The sequence below is a fragment of the Mastigoproctus giganteus genome, chromosome 8 (genome assembly GCF_048544385.1).
Source record: "Mastigoproctus giganteus isolate SK-2022 chromosome 8, ASM4854438v1, whole genome shotgun sequence".
In the NCBI taxonomy this organism is placed as follows: Eukaryota; Metazoa; Arthropoda; class Arachnida; order Uropygi; family Thelyphonidae; genus Mastigoproctus; species Mastigoproctus giganteus.
The window spans coordinates 20,559,323-20,574,961 of record NC_143582.1 but is presented as its reverse complement, the minus strand read 5'-3'; the positions used below and the strand labels follow the sequence as shown (position 1 = coordinate 20,574,961).

Genomic DNA, 15,639 nt, shown 5'->3' with positions numbered 1-15,639 from the left:
GGAGCATGCTCACAGCGTAGTAAGATATTTCTTGAGCATGCTCACAGCGTAGTAAGATATTTCTTGAGCATGCTATAGTGTGTTGTACTTGTTAGTTGTGTGTTTTTCGGCGGTCATTATGAAACGTCATGACGTTAAATATTTACGTTGCTTGTCGATTTTGAGGACTTAACATTTGAATTCCAAATCAAACATTTTGTTACACACTAATTGTACATGCTGTTCATCACGTTGATAAAATGAACTATATGTGCAACTAGTAAAGGCTTCATTTATTACATGTTTGCCAAACTGTTGCAAACTTGTATGATATATGCTGTTTATTACATATTTATTGTTTTGCAAATTTTTGTAGTATTCTCAGAATTTTCCTTTTGCAGTTGGACAAGCCAATCATTTTTCATAATACCTTCATCTATAATTGAATTGAAAGGTACTCGGTGTGTATTTATTTTATTTTTTTATGTACTGTAGTCAGTTATGTTGAATGTACTGCTGTTTTTCAGTTAGGATTCAGGGTAGTTGTATACCCGTCATAAACATGGGACCCTGAAAACGCCTGATATAAGTTCTGTTACATTATGGCGCATTATAGCCTTAGTTGCTAATGCCCCAATAAAATCCAAATCAAATGTTACATTATCTTTTGTGATTGTGTGTATAAGTGGTTGCTGTAGAACACAGTATATGCTGAAACCAAAGTCACTTTTAAAACTAAGAATTCAGTAATAAAGTCTTTTAATTTGTGAATCTTATCTGACAATTTGTTTGGAAATTAATAAAAAAAAGTTGATTATATTAATTGCATAATCAACTTTTTTTAATTTATGAGTTGATTATTGCATAATCAACTCAAATATTCTCAAAAGTGTCAAGTATCATTATTTGAAAATTTCCCCTGGTGTTCAAATAAAATATTTCTATTAAACAATTCTATTTGGTGTTCAATAAAATATTTGAACACCAAATAGAATTGTTCCCAAAATAGATGAATAAATGCAGAAACCACAGAATTTTAAATCTGCTTCCACCCTTCCATTGTGATAAAAGCCACTTCTAGCAGTGAAAAAGATAAAACCATGGATTTCTGATTTCTTTTGGGAATTAAACATTAAACTGTGCAACTAACAGGGTATTGTTCTTTTCTTAAATTTTATTAGAGAACATTGTATATATGTGCTGCTCTTTTTATTTGAAAGTGGTGTTATTATTATTAAGTAAGTGATTCGTAGAATAGGGAATTTTTAGACGTGAACAAAGTTTAGTGATAACTCAATACTAACATTTTTAATAATTATTTATTGCCATTTTGTTTAAAACCAACCGTGAACGTTCTTTTTTTGTTGTTGTTTTGTTATTTTGTAAGAAAAGAAGTTCAGTAACCATTAGCTTGTAGGAATAAAGAATTTATGTGTGTGTATATACATAGTGTGTTTTAAAATTGCAATGAACAAATGCAGGAGCATATCCTACAGCTAAAAATAAGCAAAAAAAGTTCTTGGAAACATGTCCCTAAAATCTTTATTTTTAGATATTAATCATAGTGAAGTCATTAATCAAATGACTCTCAATTTGTTTAATGTAGCATTAGGCACAACTAATCCACAATTCCCTGAAATGTCTTGTGACTTTCCAGGTGTTTCTGGAAAGAAGGGGTTATGTTTTATAGTAATTCCCACAAACTCTTCACAAAAAATGTTGGTATGCCAGTCCTGAAAATCTTGCTGATTAAAAAAAAAAAAAAAAACAAGGATCAGTAAGATTGTCCCCAGAATTACTACACCAAACATTAAAGAAAAAGGTATGTTAATAATAAGTACTGACAATCACATGCAGGATATTTTTTCAAAACACAAGTTTGGTATTTTGAAAGTGAGAATTCCATTTCTTGTAATACATAGTACATCTGTAACCAGAACGATTGAGAAATTGAGGATCATGTATACATTGCAAGGTGAGCTACTGATAGAAGGTTCTGCATTTATTCATCTATTTTGGGAACAGTTCTTGTACAGGAACACTGTGAAATGGATACAGTTGCTGCTCGTGTAATGGTGAAAAATTTACGTAACCCAACTACCTTCTGGTAGTTGCGATAGGAAATACTTGTACAGTGTGAAGTATTTGCTCTTCAACACTTACAGTTCATCAGATCTCCCTCTACCAGTGTTTACTCGTAATGATTTCAGCATATCAGTTTCTCTGTCATCTCTCCACAGTAGGAAATGTTTTGGGATTTGGTGTACTTGTCAAATTGAAAATTTTTGACTTATCTGTGAGCAGCAGCTATAGATGGTTGCAGGATAGATGTGCAGAAGTTTGCTATCAGCCAGCAGGTGGTTGATTGTTCGTACAAACTTAGATCTGTTGTTTTGGAAGTAAATAGTTTGAATAAATTTAAGGACAAACTATTAGAGGTGGGAACAGTTTTTTTTTTTTTTTTTTTTTTTAGTCAATGCTTTATAAGCTTGCTTTCTTGCATCATGTACCACTGCTAATACTAATAATACTGATATGACGTAGCCCAGTGGTCAGGAGTGCGAGTGCATAGCATGCGTTTCTTGAGTGGACCGGGGTTGAAGCCTGTGACTACTAAATACGATAAATATTTGTATTGACGATTTATTGTAAACTCTACTGACTTGATTGTCGTGCCGGAGTATAAACAGAAAATTATTATTATATTAATATCTTTAAAAACCATGCCAAACCCACTGTCAGGTTCTCTGATCCCTTTACACTGGTGTGCATGATAAAAAATGGAGGGAAGTGGAGGCCAGAAGTTTGATAAACTTCTGGTCTCCACTTCCCTACAGAATTCCTCATGGTGAAGTTAGATTCTAAATACTGATTCAGTTTGTCAGCCACCTGAGTAGGATCATCAACAGTCGAACCATCGATATTAAGTGGAACAATCTGATTCCCCTCCCCTTCCTTATAAAATTTACCTAAGTAAAGAAGGCTTTGCTGTTTTTCTTTGCATTCTTTGACAAAGATTTTTCATAATCTGCCATTGCTTGGCTAACCTCCTTTATGACTAGTTGATTACAGGCTAGCTGATATCTACCATATGCCTGATAATTTATATGCATGTCATGCATTTTTGTTCCCTGCCTCGAGTCCATTTGTTTATCTGACAACCATTTATGCCTGGTGTTTCAAGTAAACAAAGGCACACTGACCTATTTCACTTATTTTTAGGTTTAGGCTATTTTCCACCTTTTTTATCATATTTGGCTGAAATTTTTGATTCTGATGTTAAAATTTGACTAAGTATTATGATTTAGATGTTATGATTTTCTGAATTAAAAATTTGCCTAACTAATTGCTTTTTTCTTGATGGAAAAGTTGTTCCCAATCTGTGGTTTAGGCTAAAAAATCACTGGTATACTTCTGACACAAACCTAAATCAATTTTGTTTGAAGGGATAAACAGAACAGTGTTATGCAATGTTCAATCTTCAGTACATGTGCATTTGGTTGTCATGTCTCATCTCCATGTGCTGCGACCATTGTGTTGTTATTATTATTTTTTTCCTTTTTCAAATGAAATGGTTTATATTTGTTTCAGAAGGACACTGATGATGTTTGTCAATTAAACAAAGAGCTGGGAATGATTTTTCCAACTGAGAAAAAAGTTTATTAGGTAGCATTTTAATTTAGAAATCATAAAATGGTAATATTTAGCCAAATTTTGACATCAGATTCAAAAATTTCAGCACAAATATAACAAAAAGGGAATCAAGAAGACAAAAACCAAAAATAACTGTAATAGTCTCCAGTGCCTCTTAATTGAAACAGTCTGTATTATGCACTGTTTGTGTACTTTTTCAGTGTTCATTTTTTTTCAATAACTGTTCTTGTTGATTATTGTTTTTATTAATTAATGTTAATGTGACCACATCATATTATCCAATCAAATTATTTAACAATATAATATAATTGCACATGCATTTATGATTTGTTTATAATTTTATTGATGGGATTTTGCATTTTATGAATAGGTTCTCTCTAGTTATATATAATGACATCCCCTGGTAAAATAAGAAGGTTAGATGATATAGTTGTGAATAGAATTGCAGCTGGTGAAGTTATTCAAAGACCTGCAAATGCATTAAAGGAAATGATTGAAAACAGGTAATGAGATCTTAATAAATATGCACTCTACTAAATAGATAGCTATTTAAAGAATGTGCTAACATTTTTTATGAACTTCCTTAACATTATTAATTTTCTTATAAAATTTGACAAAGTTATTTTTATTAAACGGACAAGTTAGTGCAGTTGCATCATATTAGTACATAGTGAATCACTGAAGTAGGTGAAATGGCATCGTTTTTATTATATCTCATATTGTGAAACTTGTCCATTTATTGAATCTTTTTGTAGTTGGAGGCTTTAGTTCTAAAAATTGTCTTTGTTATTATTTTATTTTATTATTATATTATATTATTTTATTATTATTATTATTATTATTGTTTGGCTGATGCTATATAAGCTTGCTTCCTTGCATCATTTGCACTAATACTAATATTCCATATTAATGTTTTTCAACGAGCTGGCTTCTCAACATTGCTTAAAAGGTTTCAGTATACTGTATATTTTAATGATTAACAAAAGATAAATATCCCTTTATTGGTTTTTAGTATGTCATGTAATTTACACATGTTTAGGTGGCCTGTAGTATTAATAATGGTTGAAAAGTGCTGTTTTAAACTACTGTTTTGTTTTTTTTTAAATTACCATATCTTGTTAGACGAGGATTAGGCTTATATTTCAGAGTCTGCTGAGCAGTTATTGTTTAACACTTTAGAGAATTTTGAGAATTTCAAAATAATAATAGCATTTTATTTATTTGGCTTTCAAGCACAAAAGATTGTGGAAACTTCCTCTTTGTGGTGTGCAAGTATCGTGGGTGCATAGCTGATGTGATCATCAGAAGAAACATTAAGTGGAAAGAGAGGAAAACTTTATTTGATTTTTTTTGGAGATGAGCTTGAATGGACTTTGGATAATTTCTGCTTGTTGTCTTAAATGGCTTTGAGTAAAGTAAATAATAGTTAATATGAATTTTGTGAGAGAGGAAATAGTTGAATAATATGTTCTTACCGGCGCCTCCGTAGCCAGGTGGGCAGGAGCAGCAGTGCGTAGCACACGCTTCTTGATTAGACCGGGGTTCGAGCCCGTGACCACCAAATACGGAGGATGTGGAAAGGTCAGGGAATGACCACCGCATATCCCCGGAGCAATATGGCCTTAGTTGCTAATGCTCCTAAAAACCAAATAACAATATGTTCTTACCATCTTTTACAACTAGTTGATTTACGGAGAATTGGTTTTTTTGAGGGCTCAGAAGAAGAAAAATTGGAGAAGGTTTGTACAGAGATATTTAGGTGGTACGATCACTCATCGGTGAAGACAGGATATTAGAGCTGGAAAAGGAATTAGAAAATATGAATTGGAATATCATCGGTTTGGCTGAAACAAGAAGAAGAAATGAATCACTTATAAGTTTATCAAGTGGAAATCTGCTGTACACCAATGGAAACAGTGAAAGGAGTGAAGGTGGAGTTGGGTTTCTGATCCACAAAGATTTTAAAAACAACATTTTGGAATTCAAAAGTACATCACCAAGGGTGTCAAGACTAATACTGAAGATTTCTAAGAGGTACAAGCTAAAGATTATAATGATTTATGCCCCAACATCGAGCCATGATGATGAAGAGGTTGAAGAAATGTATACCGAAATTGAGAGTCTTCTAGATGAGCAGAAAACCCACTACACTATTATTATGGGGGACTTCAATGCTAAGGTTGGAAAAAGGCAAAACAGCGCAGAAAGAGGAACTATAGGAAATTTTGGAATTGGTGAAAGAAATAAAAGAGGTGAAAGACTTGTGGAATTTGCAGAATCTCAAGGACTGTCAGTAATGAACACTTTTTTCAAGAAAAGGGTGAACAGAAAGTGGACATGGAAGAGTCCAAATGGATTAACAACTAATGAAATCGATTTCATCCTCACTAACAGAAGATATATTGTGAATGATGTTACCGTCCTGAATAAGGTAAATGTTGGAAGTGATCACAGAATGGTAAGATGTACACTTGATATAGATGTAGGAAAGGAAAAAACTGACTCGAGTAAATAATACAAAGGTCTTTGAGATAACAGAGGAGGAGAAAAAGTAGTATGTACTGGAACTTAAGAACAAGTTTGAGCTTCTGCAGACTGCTCAGGACCAAGATATCGACGAGGAATATTACAACTTTCTGAAAGTGATAAAGCCCAAGAAACCTATAGGGAAACAGAAATCCAAAGAAGAAAAAATTAGTCAAGAAACACTTGTCATGATGAACCGAAGACGACAAATTAAGAGCAAGAAAAACACTGACAGGGAGAAAATTGAGTATTCTGAGTTATGCAAAGCCATTAGAAAGAGACTCAAAGAGGACATAAGAAGATTTAACACAAGAAAAGTAGAACAAGCATTAAGGGAAAACAAAGGATTGAAATCAGCAGCCATGAGCAGTAATACAGAAAGACAAATGATACTGAAACTGAAGAATAGTGATGAAGAACTTATAAGGCAGAGAAGGCATAACTCAATAAGCAGAAGACTACTATAGAGAATTATACAAGGAGCAAGGGAATGATACAAGCAGTGGGGAAGATGGATTGCAATGTAGCAACACATACGACATACCCGATATTCTTCCTGATGAGGTAGAATATGCATTGAAGAAAATGAAGAATCGGAAAGCCCCGGGGGGGGGGGGGGAAGATGAAGTTACTATAGAGTTGTTAAAATTGGGAGGAAGAGACATAACACAAAAACTGGCAAGGCTCTTCACAAAGTGCATTAGAAAAGGTGTGATGCCTAAGCAGTGGAATAATGCAATCATAGTTTTGCTGCATAAGAAAGGAGATAAATCAGAAATTGGAAATTATAGACCAATTAGCTTGTTATCCCACATCTACAAGTTGTTCACAAGGGTCATTACTAACAGATTAGAAAGAATACTTGATGAGAATCAACCGAAAGAGCAAGCTGGCTTTAGGATAGGATTCTCAACTATGGATCACCTTCATGTAATATCACAGCTAATGGAAAAAGCAAATGAATATAAAACACCATTATGCCTGGCATTTGTGGATTATGAAAAGGCATTTGACTCCATACAGCATAAGGCAATCTTTCGGGCACTGGAAAGACAAGGCATAGATACCCCATATATTATGATTTTGAAGAAAATATATGAGAGTGCTACCTCCTTTATTAGACTAGACAAAGACAGTAGGAAATTTAAAATCGAGAAAGGAGTTCGACAAGGAGACACAATATCTCCGAAGCTGTTTACTGCTGCCCTTGAGGAAGCTTTCAGAAGATTAGACTGGTTGCAGAAATGAGTCAATGTGAACGGAGAGTACCTAAACCATTTACGATTTGCAGATGACATTGTAGTCATAAGCCACGATCCCAAAGAATTAGAGGAAAATCTTAATCAGTTATGCACAGTTAGTAAGGATTTTGGACTAAAGATGAATATGGCTAAAACAAAAGTAATGATGAACAAGTATGCCACGGAAAGGGAAATAATGATTGAAGGAGCAGTAATTGAAAAGGTGGAGTCATATACTTATCTGGGACAAGTTATTAGCTGTAATAATGATAAATGGCTGGAAGTCAAGAGAAGAATAAATTTTGGATGGATAGCATTCAGGAAATATAGTCACATACTGAAGAGCAATATGCCAGTTTGTCTGAAACGTAAAATAATGAACCAATGTATACTCCCCACCATGACTTATGGAAGTGAAACTTGGGCACTCACCAAAAGAATGGAGGAGAAGCTGAGAACTACACAGCGAAGAATGGAACGAATCATATTGGGGATCAGACTGTTAGATAAGAAGAGAAACACATGGATTAAGCAGCAAACTCAAGTAAAGGACATTCTTATCAAAACTAAAGAACTAAAATGGTCTTGGGCAGGACACATAGCTCGAAGACATGATGACAGATGGACTAAGAAAATAACAGAATGGTACCCAAGAGGAGCTAGAAGAAAACCTGGAAGACAAAGGCGGAGATGGATAGATGAAATTCATGAGTTTTTGGTTAGTAAATGGATGGCCAGTGCTCAAAACAGAAGGAACTGGAAAGTTGCTGGAGAGGCCTTCATCCTGCAGTGGATTGAAAATGGCTGATGATAATGATAATGAATTAGGTGGTTTCCTTCATCAGGAAATCTTGGTGATATCTTTCCTCTGGGAATGATGGGGAGAAAACTAATTTTATGGATATAGAGAAAGTGATAATTACCATTTGTTTATGCCCAAAAATATTAAAGATACTTTATTTTAATTAAAGAATTCTACTGCTGTCTATAAAGCTGGGTATTATTGAAAATGAACATAGGTAAATCATGTTCTTTTATACTGTATTTAGACAGGATTGTTGTATGCTCCATTATAGAAGGGATTGGAGCTCAGAATGTAAAGTTGGTTATGGAAATTTGAGTAGATCTGCTTGTCTATGCAGTACACAGTTTGACCACTGGGAAAGACAAGTGAAGTATTCTGTCATCAGGAGAACTGTGGATTGAATTTCCACACTAAAAGAAGGTTAGTGATATATAATAGAAAAAGACCTTAACTTGGAGAAACTCCAGATTGGTTGAGGTGCAGTGAGTGATGAGAGAGGATACTGACTAACAAATACAAAAGACTGAAGATAAATAAATGGGTAGAGTATACTTAAATGGCCTTTCTGCCAAATCTGATCAAATTCTTTAGAAATATTTAGAACAGCTTTTGAATTTCTGCAAACATTTTCATTGTACATGTCTGAAGATGAATGAGCCAAAAAAGCCAAAACATTCGATGACAAATCCATACAGACAATCATTAATCAGATAGAAATGTTTCCAGTTAATGTAAGAGTTGGTAATTAATGGAATTCTCTGTTCAGGATTGAAATAGGGACAGTAATTGGAGGAAAAAAGATTTACTTTTTTCCAGACTTCACGGCTTGCTAAACTGTTCTCTCTCCTTATAAGAATACCAATATATATTTATATATATTCTTCCTAATTGATATTCCTCCTAGAACTAACTATTGCTATCTGGGAGGCCAAAATGTACGAAGCACTGAGTCAAATATATCAGTCACATATATACCCACACACGAATGGAAATTTTGAAACACTACCAAAAATAGCCTTGCTCTTTATATATGTCCTTAATAGGCAGTTTTATTTGTTCCAGTTTGGTTGGAAAACATTTTTGCTCACAGTTCTGAAATTAGGCTTTTTTATCCATCTTTTTAATCCAGTCATCAGCTTTATCCCCGCCGTCCCACTCACATAAAAAATAAGCAAATTTTGTGCAATTTTAACACCTTATTTTTTTGTAAAAGTCGGTAATTCTTTGTCTCTAATTTCATGTTGCAAAATTTCCACAGGTGAAGCAGAAGGAATCAGGATTGTTGACATCAAATAATACATTATCTGAAAAAGTTATATTATTAATAACAATAGCAACATTAATTAAAACACCTATAACACTTCATTCATCACTTGAAAATGAATTCATAGTATATTCTGTATATCAATTGTTTACACTGCAGTAAATGCAATTTTTGAAGACAAAAAATGACACTGGTTTTGGTAATCCCATTATGTAGGGAATAAAACATGTTTTTAGTCAGTAAAAATCATGTATACCAGTATAATTTATCCATTTTGTTTTATCAGTTTTGTTGAATCATGCTGTGCTATCCTTGGCAGACTTATGGCAGTTGTAATGCACTCGTTGGTATTAGTGGCAGATGATGCAAGAAAGCAGGTTCATCAGCTTCAGCTAAAAAAAAAAAAAAAAAAAAAAACCCATCTTATTTATTTAGACTACCCACTTCCACAACTTCTCTGGCTAAGAGCAAATTTTTTATCCTGCATCCACCACTTTTCAATTTAAGTTCATGTCCCCTTGTGTGTTGTCTGAGTAAGATTAAGGGTACCTTCAGCATTTAGTTTACTCAGTCCATTTAAAGCCTGAATACTTCAAACAAGTCTCTTCATAGGTGCCTAGTTGTTTTCAAGTGCTTAAATTGCAGAACCAAAGCCTTTTGTGGTAAGAGTACCCTCTTGTGGCCTGAATCAATCTTTTAGCTCTTCTCTGCACCTGTTCTGACAGATTTACATCTTTCCTAAAATGAGGCTTCCAGATGTAGCCTGACCATTGTCTTATATGATGTGATAATCACTTCCTTGTACCTGCAGAAAAATTCTTATACAGTAGGGCGTCAATAAACCGAACTAATTTGGACCAGGAGTAGTTCGGATTTTCGAACTTATCAAAAATACTGTTCTGGAGACTAAAAAAAAAAGTTTAGTAAGTTTAGAAATAAAATAACTAAGTTGTATTTATGTATTTTTATTTATAGATAACAAAACAAATGGAACTTTCAGCCACAATAATGCATATGTATAGGCTTTAATGAAAATAATTACTTATTTTTTGCTGCACCATTTTTGAACTTTGTTTCTTTACTTTCTCACTCTCTTTTGAGCAAGAGTAGTTGAGTTGGACAGCATTCAGTTTGTTGCCTGTACCAAGCCATCACAGTCTCTTGCACGGCGAATGCATCAGCATGTGCAGACCCAGTGTTGATGTCATTTTCTCTGTCATTGTCCTCGTCCGTATCATTTTCAGGAGCTCCAGTTTCTTTTACATTCACAATTTCGTTTTCACTTAAAACACGAAAGAAACCCTGTAGCATTAATATCATTTTCCATTCATGCTCTTGCATCATCTTCATTGCAATCTTCAAACCCAGGGATTGATTGAAACAAGCTGATTATCTCGTTCAGTATTTGTCCATCATCTTCTGCAATAGGCCACAGTTTTTTCCAAGCACTTTTTTTCTGTGCAGTGAGTGATTCTCACTTCCTTGCTCCTGCAGCAAAATTCTTATACAGTAGGGTGTCAATAAACCAAACTAATTGGGACCAGCTGCTAACATGTAGCAGCTTGAGACTAATTTTCGAAAAAGCTACAATACTTACTTCGTTGCTTTCTGCTAAAGGTAAATGAAACAAGACTTGCTTTTTGTAGATTCTCTTCAAATGTACAATGACTCCCTGGTCCATTGGTTGGAGTTGTCCGGTAATGTTTGATGGAAGAAACATGACCTCAAATCCATCGACTATTATGTTTAATGTTTCCACTGAAGGATGTGATGACGCATTGTCTAGGATAAACAAGCCTTGTCCATTTTGTCTTCTTGTTCACGATAATTCTTGACATTCAGAATAAAATCGTTGGTAAGCCATATCAAATTACAAAGTGTTGTGTTTAGTTAGTACTGTATGTGTATTGATTAAGCTATGTGCATAAGTGTAAATTTATTTTTATTTTGCTAACCTGTGGATAATCTTCTTCCAATTTTCATGTATCATTTAATTTTGTTAATTGGTAAGGTAATAAAATGATCACAATTACCGGCACTTACTATAATTATTGTATGGCACCAGCCTAAAAAATAAATAAATGCTGGCTGGTTCAAATTGCCAACATTTTGAATTATTGACGTTTGGATTTTTACACTCTACTGTACATCATTAAAAAAAAAACCCATGAACTGTCCTAGCAGTTCATCTGCACTGCTCAGAGAACTTTGTGTCAGACTGTACAAGTAACCTTAGGTCTCTTTCGTTGTCCACCACCCAAATGGCATGTTATTCTAGCATTACTGCTGTCCATGTGCAGAACCTTGAATTGATCATTGATAAACTCCGTTTGCCACTTTTCAGCCCACATGTCCAATTTTTTTAGGTCTCGTTGCAGTAGTACACCTTAATATCTGTTATTAACCACCCTGCCAACCTTTGTGTACATCTGAAAACCTTAGAAAATAGCTTGATATGCCATCATAAATATCATTAATAAATATTTAAAACAGTAAGGGGCCCAGCACTGAACCCAGAGGGACTTTATTAATAATATTAGTCCAAGAAGAGCAGTGACCGTTTATAACTACCTTCTGTCTACTGCTCTTCAATCATCACTTTATCCATAGTAGTAAGTTGCCCTCCGTGCCACACTGTTTCAATTTGTTCAATTCTCTCGTGTGTCAAAAGCTTTACTGAAATCTAAGTATATGATATCAGAATTATTTTTGCATCCAGTTCCTTTGTTACTGTGTCATAGTACGTAATCAGATTGGTCAGACAAGATTTCTCCTTAGCAGATCCATGCTGTGATTTTGATATAACTGCATTTGTTTGAACCTGATCCTGCAGTACTGCTTTAACCACTGACTCCATTATATTCACTGTAACAGAAGTCAAGTTTACAGGTCTGTAGTTATTCACTTCACCATTTGATCCCCCTGTGTGAATAGGAGAGACATTTTCACATCTCCAATCTGTAGAGACCACCCCTGAATCCAAGGATACTCTCATAATTATGGCCAAGGATTTGCTTACCTCTCTTGCTGCTGCTTGTAATATAATTGGATGGATTCCATCATCCCCATGTACCTTATTTACTTTTAGCTTCAGCAATTTCTTTCTTCTCATTTATCACAAAATCATTTAGCTCATAGTAGGGATATTAGGATACTTTTACCCTTGCCTAAAAACTTTTTCATATTGAATGTAGAGCCAAAATATATATTCAGTTTTTCAGTAACCTGAACAAGATCATCAGTAGTTATTACATTCATAATCCAGTGGGCCAGTATGTTTCATTCTTTCCTTCTACTGTCAGCATAAGCAAAGAATTCTTTGCCACTTTTTATTTTTATTTTTTGCATCCTTAGCCAACAACTTCTTTTAACCCCTTTAGTGACTTGATTGCAGACTAGTTTGTACTTACTGTAGGTTTCTGTGTTACTGTTCTAGTTTACTTTACAAGAACTCAAATTAAACCTGAAAATATAGCCCCCACTGAATTCCATGAACTGTTTTTGTGTAATGAAGCAGATGAACAGATTCTTGGGTTTGAAAAGGTGAGGTGTATATTCATATGAAAATATATATGTAATTAATTGTAACTATATTGATATTTCTGTCTCTTTAAGCATGTGTCTTTAATTCAAGTTTAGGATATTATAGGGAGAAATGGAAGTTTAGGAAGAAAGAGATGTTGATTTTTTAGTGCTTCAAAGATTGTGTATATACTGGCATATATGGTACTTGTATTTGTGAAGTGAATTTTAGGATATTCGACTTAAAGATTTAAACATTTTTGACTTAAAACATTTTTAGTATGTTTGATTTAAAGTAATATAATAATATAATTTAATATTTCTTTCATAGTTTAGATGCCAAAGCCACTAATATTCAAATTGTAGTGAAATTAGGAGGTATGAAGTTATTGCAGATCCAAGATAATGGAACAGGCATTAGAGTAAGCCTTTATTCCTTTTCATCAAATACATTCATACTTTCGATTTAATAATGAAGTGTTTGAATATATGATAAATACTGTATACAACTGCCAGTCTTGAGAATAGTTATATATTTTTTATTCCATTTATTAGTTTTTTGTTATATCCACACATTGTTGCTTATTTGATCTATTTAGTATTTCATCTGTTAAAAGAGATTAATCTAATAAAATCCACAACAGATAGATACAATACATAAATATTTGTATCTATCACTGTGAATTTTGTTACAGCTCAGAAATTGGTCAGTTTTTGAGGTGGATGAGTAACAACTCTTTCCAGTGCTTAGTACTTTTAATTAATCGATGATAAAAAAAATATATGTGCAGAACCGTAGTTTTTGTATTTTTTATACTTGTTGGCATTGGAAAAGAAATTAATTTAGAGCAATAGGGATTATCTGAGCCATTTAGAAAAGGGAACCAGCTTCAAGTCATATACATCACAAGCAAGTACAATGTCCTTTTATATCATCAGGTGAAAATCCACAAATTCAGAGATCATTAGCAAATGTTTTTCTTGTATTATGGGCAGTCATTCAAAATATAATAGGTACTTATGTCTTTTAAGATGGTATATAAGTTGTGTCTACAGCACATCAGATAATGGAAACAGAAAAATGATATCAATAATACATAATCAAGACAAATGGATCAGGCTTTATAACTTCAACATGGATCACAAAATTTTCTGTAACTAGTTGTTGAGTGCAGTTGCTAAAGGTGGAACATGGTTTGTCATGAAACTTTTTTTTTGAAGGAATTGATGAATGCTGTAGATTACTGTGTTGTGGACAAGCTAGAGGTATAGAGAGTAGCCAAATATATTAAAGTGGACTGTATATTATCAAGTTTATGTTCTAGAAACAAGGTGAATTAGCTATCAGGACTTCATTTTCAGCAGTTGCCTATCTGCAGCAGCATATAAATAAACTGAGTATTTATGCCACTCCTTCTGAGAATATTCCATGGATTTTTTTCTGTATTTCAGCTGTTAAAATGGGTTCTACAGTTGCTGTTACCTGGAATGCAAAGTGTTCCAGAAGGAACAGCTTTATTATGATGTCATCTTCTGCATTGGAAATTACACTGAGCATTATTAACTGAATGCAAAGCTTCAGGTAGAACTTGACTGAACATGGTGCCATCATTTAAGTAGGTGATTTGCTTGTACCATCTTTTTGAAACTACAGAAGATTGCAACCCTTTATATAGTGTCTGTAATATCAGCTGTTCAGTTTTAATTTGATTGCATTATATTGCTAATTATTTTATACCATTCCTTCATTCTTATTATTGAAATTTATTTGCTTACAAAAATTATATGTAAAATATTTTTATTTATATAGAAAGAAGATATGGAAATTGTATGTGAACGATTTACCACTAGTAAACTTCAGAAATTTGAAGATTTGAGTGCAATTTCAACATATGGATTTCGAGGGGAAGCGCTAGCAAGCATCAGCCATGTTGCACATGTCACTATTACAACTAAAACTGCTGATTCAAAATGTGCTTATAGGTAAAAATACTTTCCCAGTATTATAAAGTATAATTTTTTAATGGATCATTCCATTTGAAATTATCAAATTGATTTTGGCTAGGAGTTTTTAAAATCTTTTTAAAATGAACTATTTGTAAAAATTTAATCCATTACATTCCTTTAATATAGTTCCCTCTTTTTCAGTGACTGATATGCATCTTCTTGGAATGCTTGGAATGCCTGTCAGCGAGTATTTTTTTTTTTGTTTTAAGTCGTTATAACACCATGGCTTGAAGTACAGCAGAAATCAGTTGAAAACATTGTCCAGGTTTGAGGTATTTTCAGTTTTGGGAAGGCATGTCTTGAATGTAGATTTGGTGGATGACCTCCCACCTTATTTCCAGTAAATTTCAAATAATTCTTTCAAACACTTGGTAACATGAGGTTTGCATTGTTGTGTAAGAGGATTATGCTAGTGACAAGTGTTTCAGGTCACTTTTTCCCTCCCTCAAATATCGCTGTAAATTCTTTTTAAAAAAAAAATTGTAATACTGACTGGACATAGCAGTATCTTGGGCCACATAGTCAATTGCAATCTTGCCATCCACACTGTGTAGGCCATGATCACCATTTTCTTTATTTTGGTTGTCGTGGGCAGAATTTTTTTGAATGAGATGGTGACTCCACTTGCAGATTGAGTCTTG

The 15,639-nt window shown here is 33.7% G+C and overlaps 1 protein-coding gene across 1 annotated transcript in view; it reads left to right on the top strand.

Moving 5' to 3' along the window:
* Positions 1-416: 416 nt before the first annotated feature.
* Mlh1 (DNA mismatch repair ATPase Mlh1) overlaps positions 417-15,639 on the top strand; it is a 110,026-nt gene continuing 94,803 nt past the window's right edge. Inside the window, exons 1-4 of the mRNA XM_090380163.1 lie at positions 417-433; positions 4,004-4,136; positions 13,323-13,413; positions 14,802-14,974. Coding sequence (XP_090236289.1) covers positions 4,024-4,136; positions 13,323-13,413; positions 14,802-14,974 — 377 coding nt within the window. The 5' untranslated portion in view covers positions 417-433; positions 4,004-4,023. The remainder of the gene's footprint in view (positions 434-4,003; positions 4,137-13,322; positions 13,414-14,801; positions 14,975-15,639) is intronic.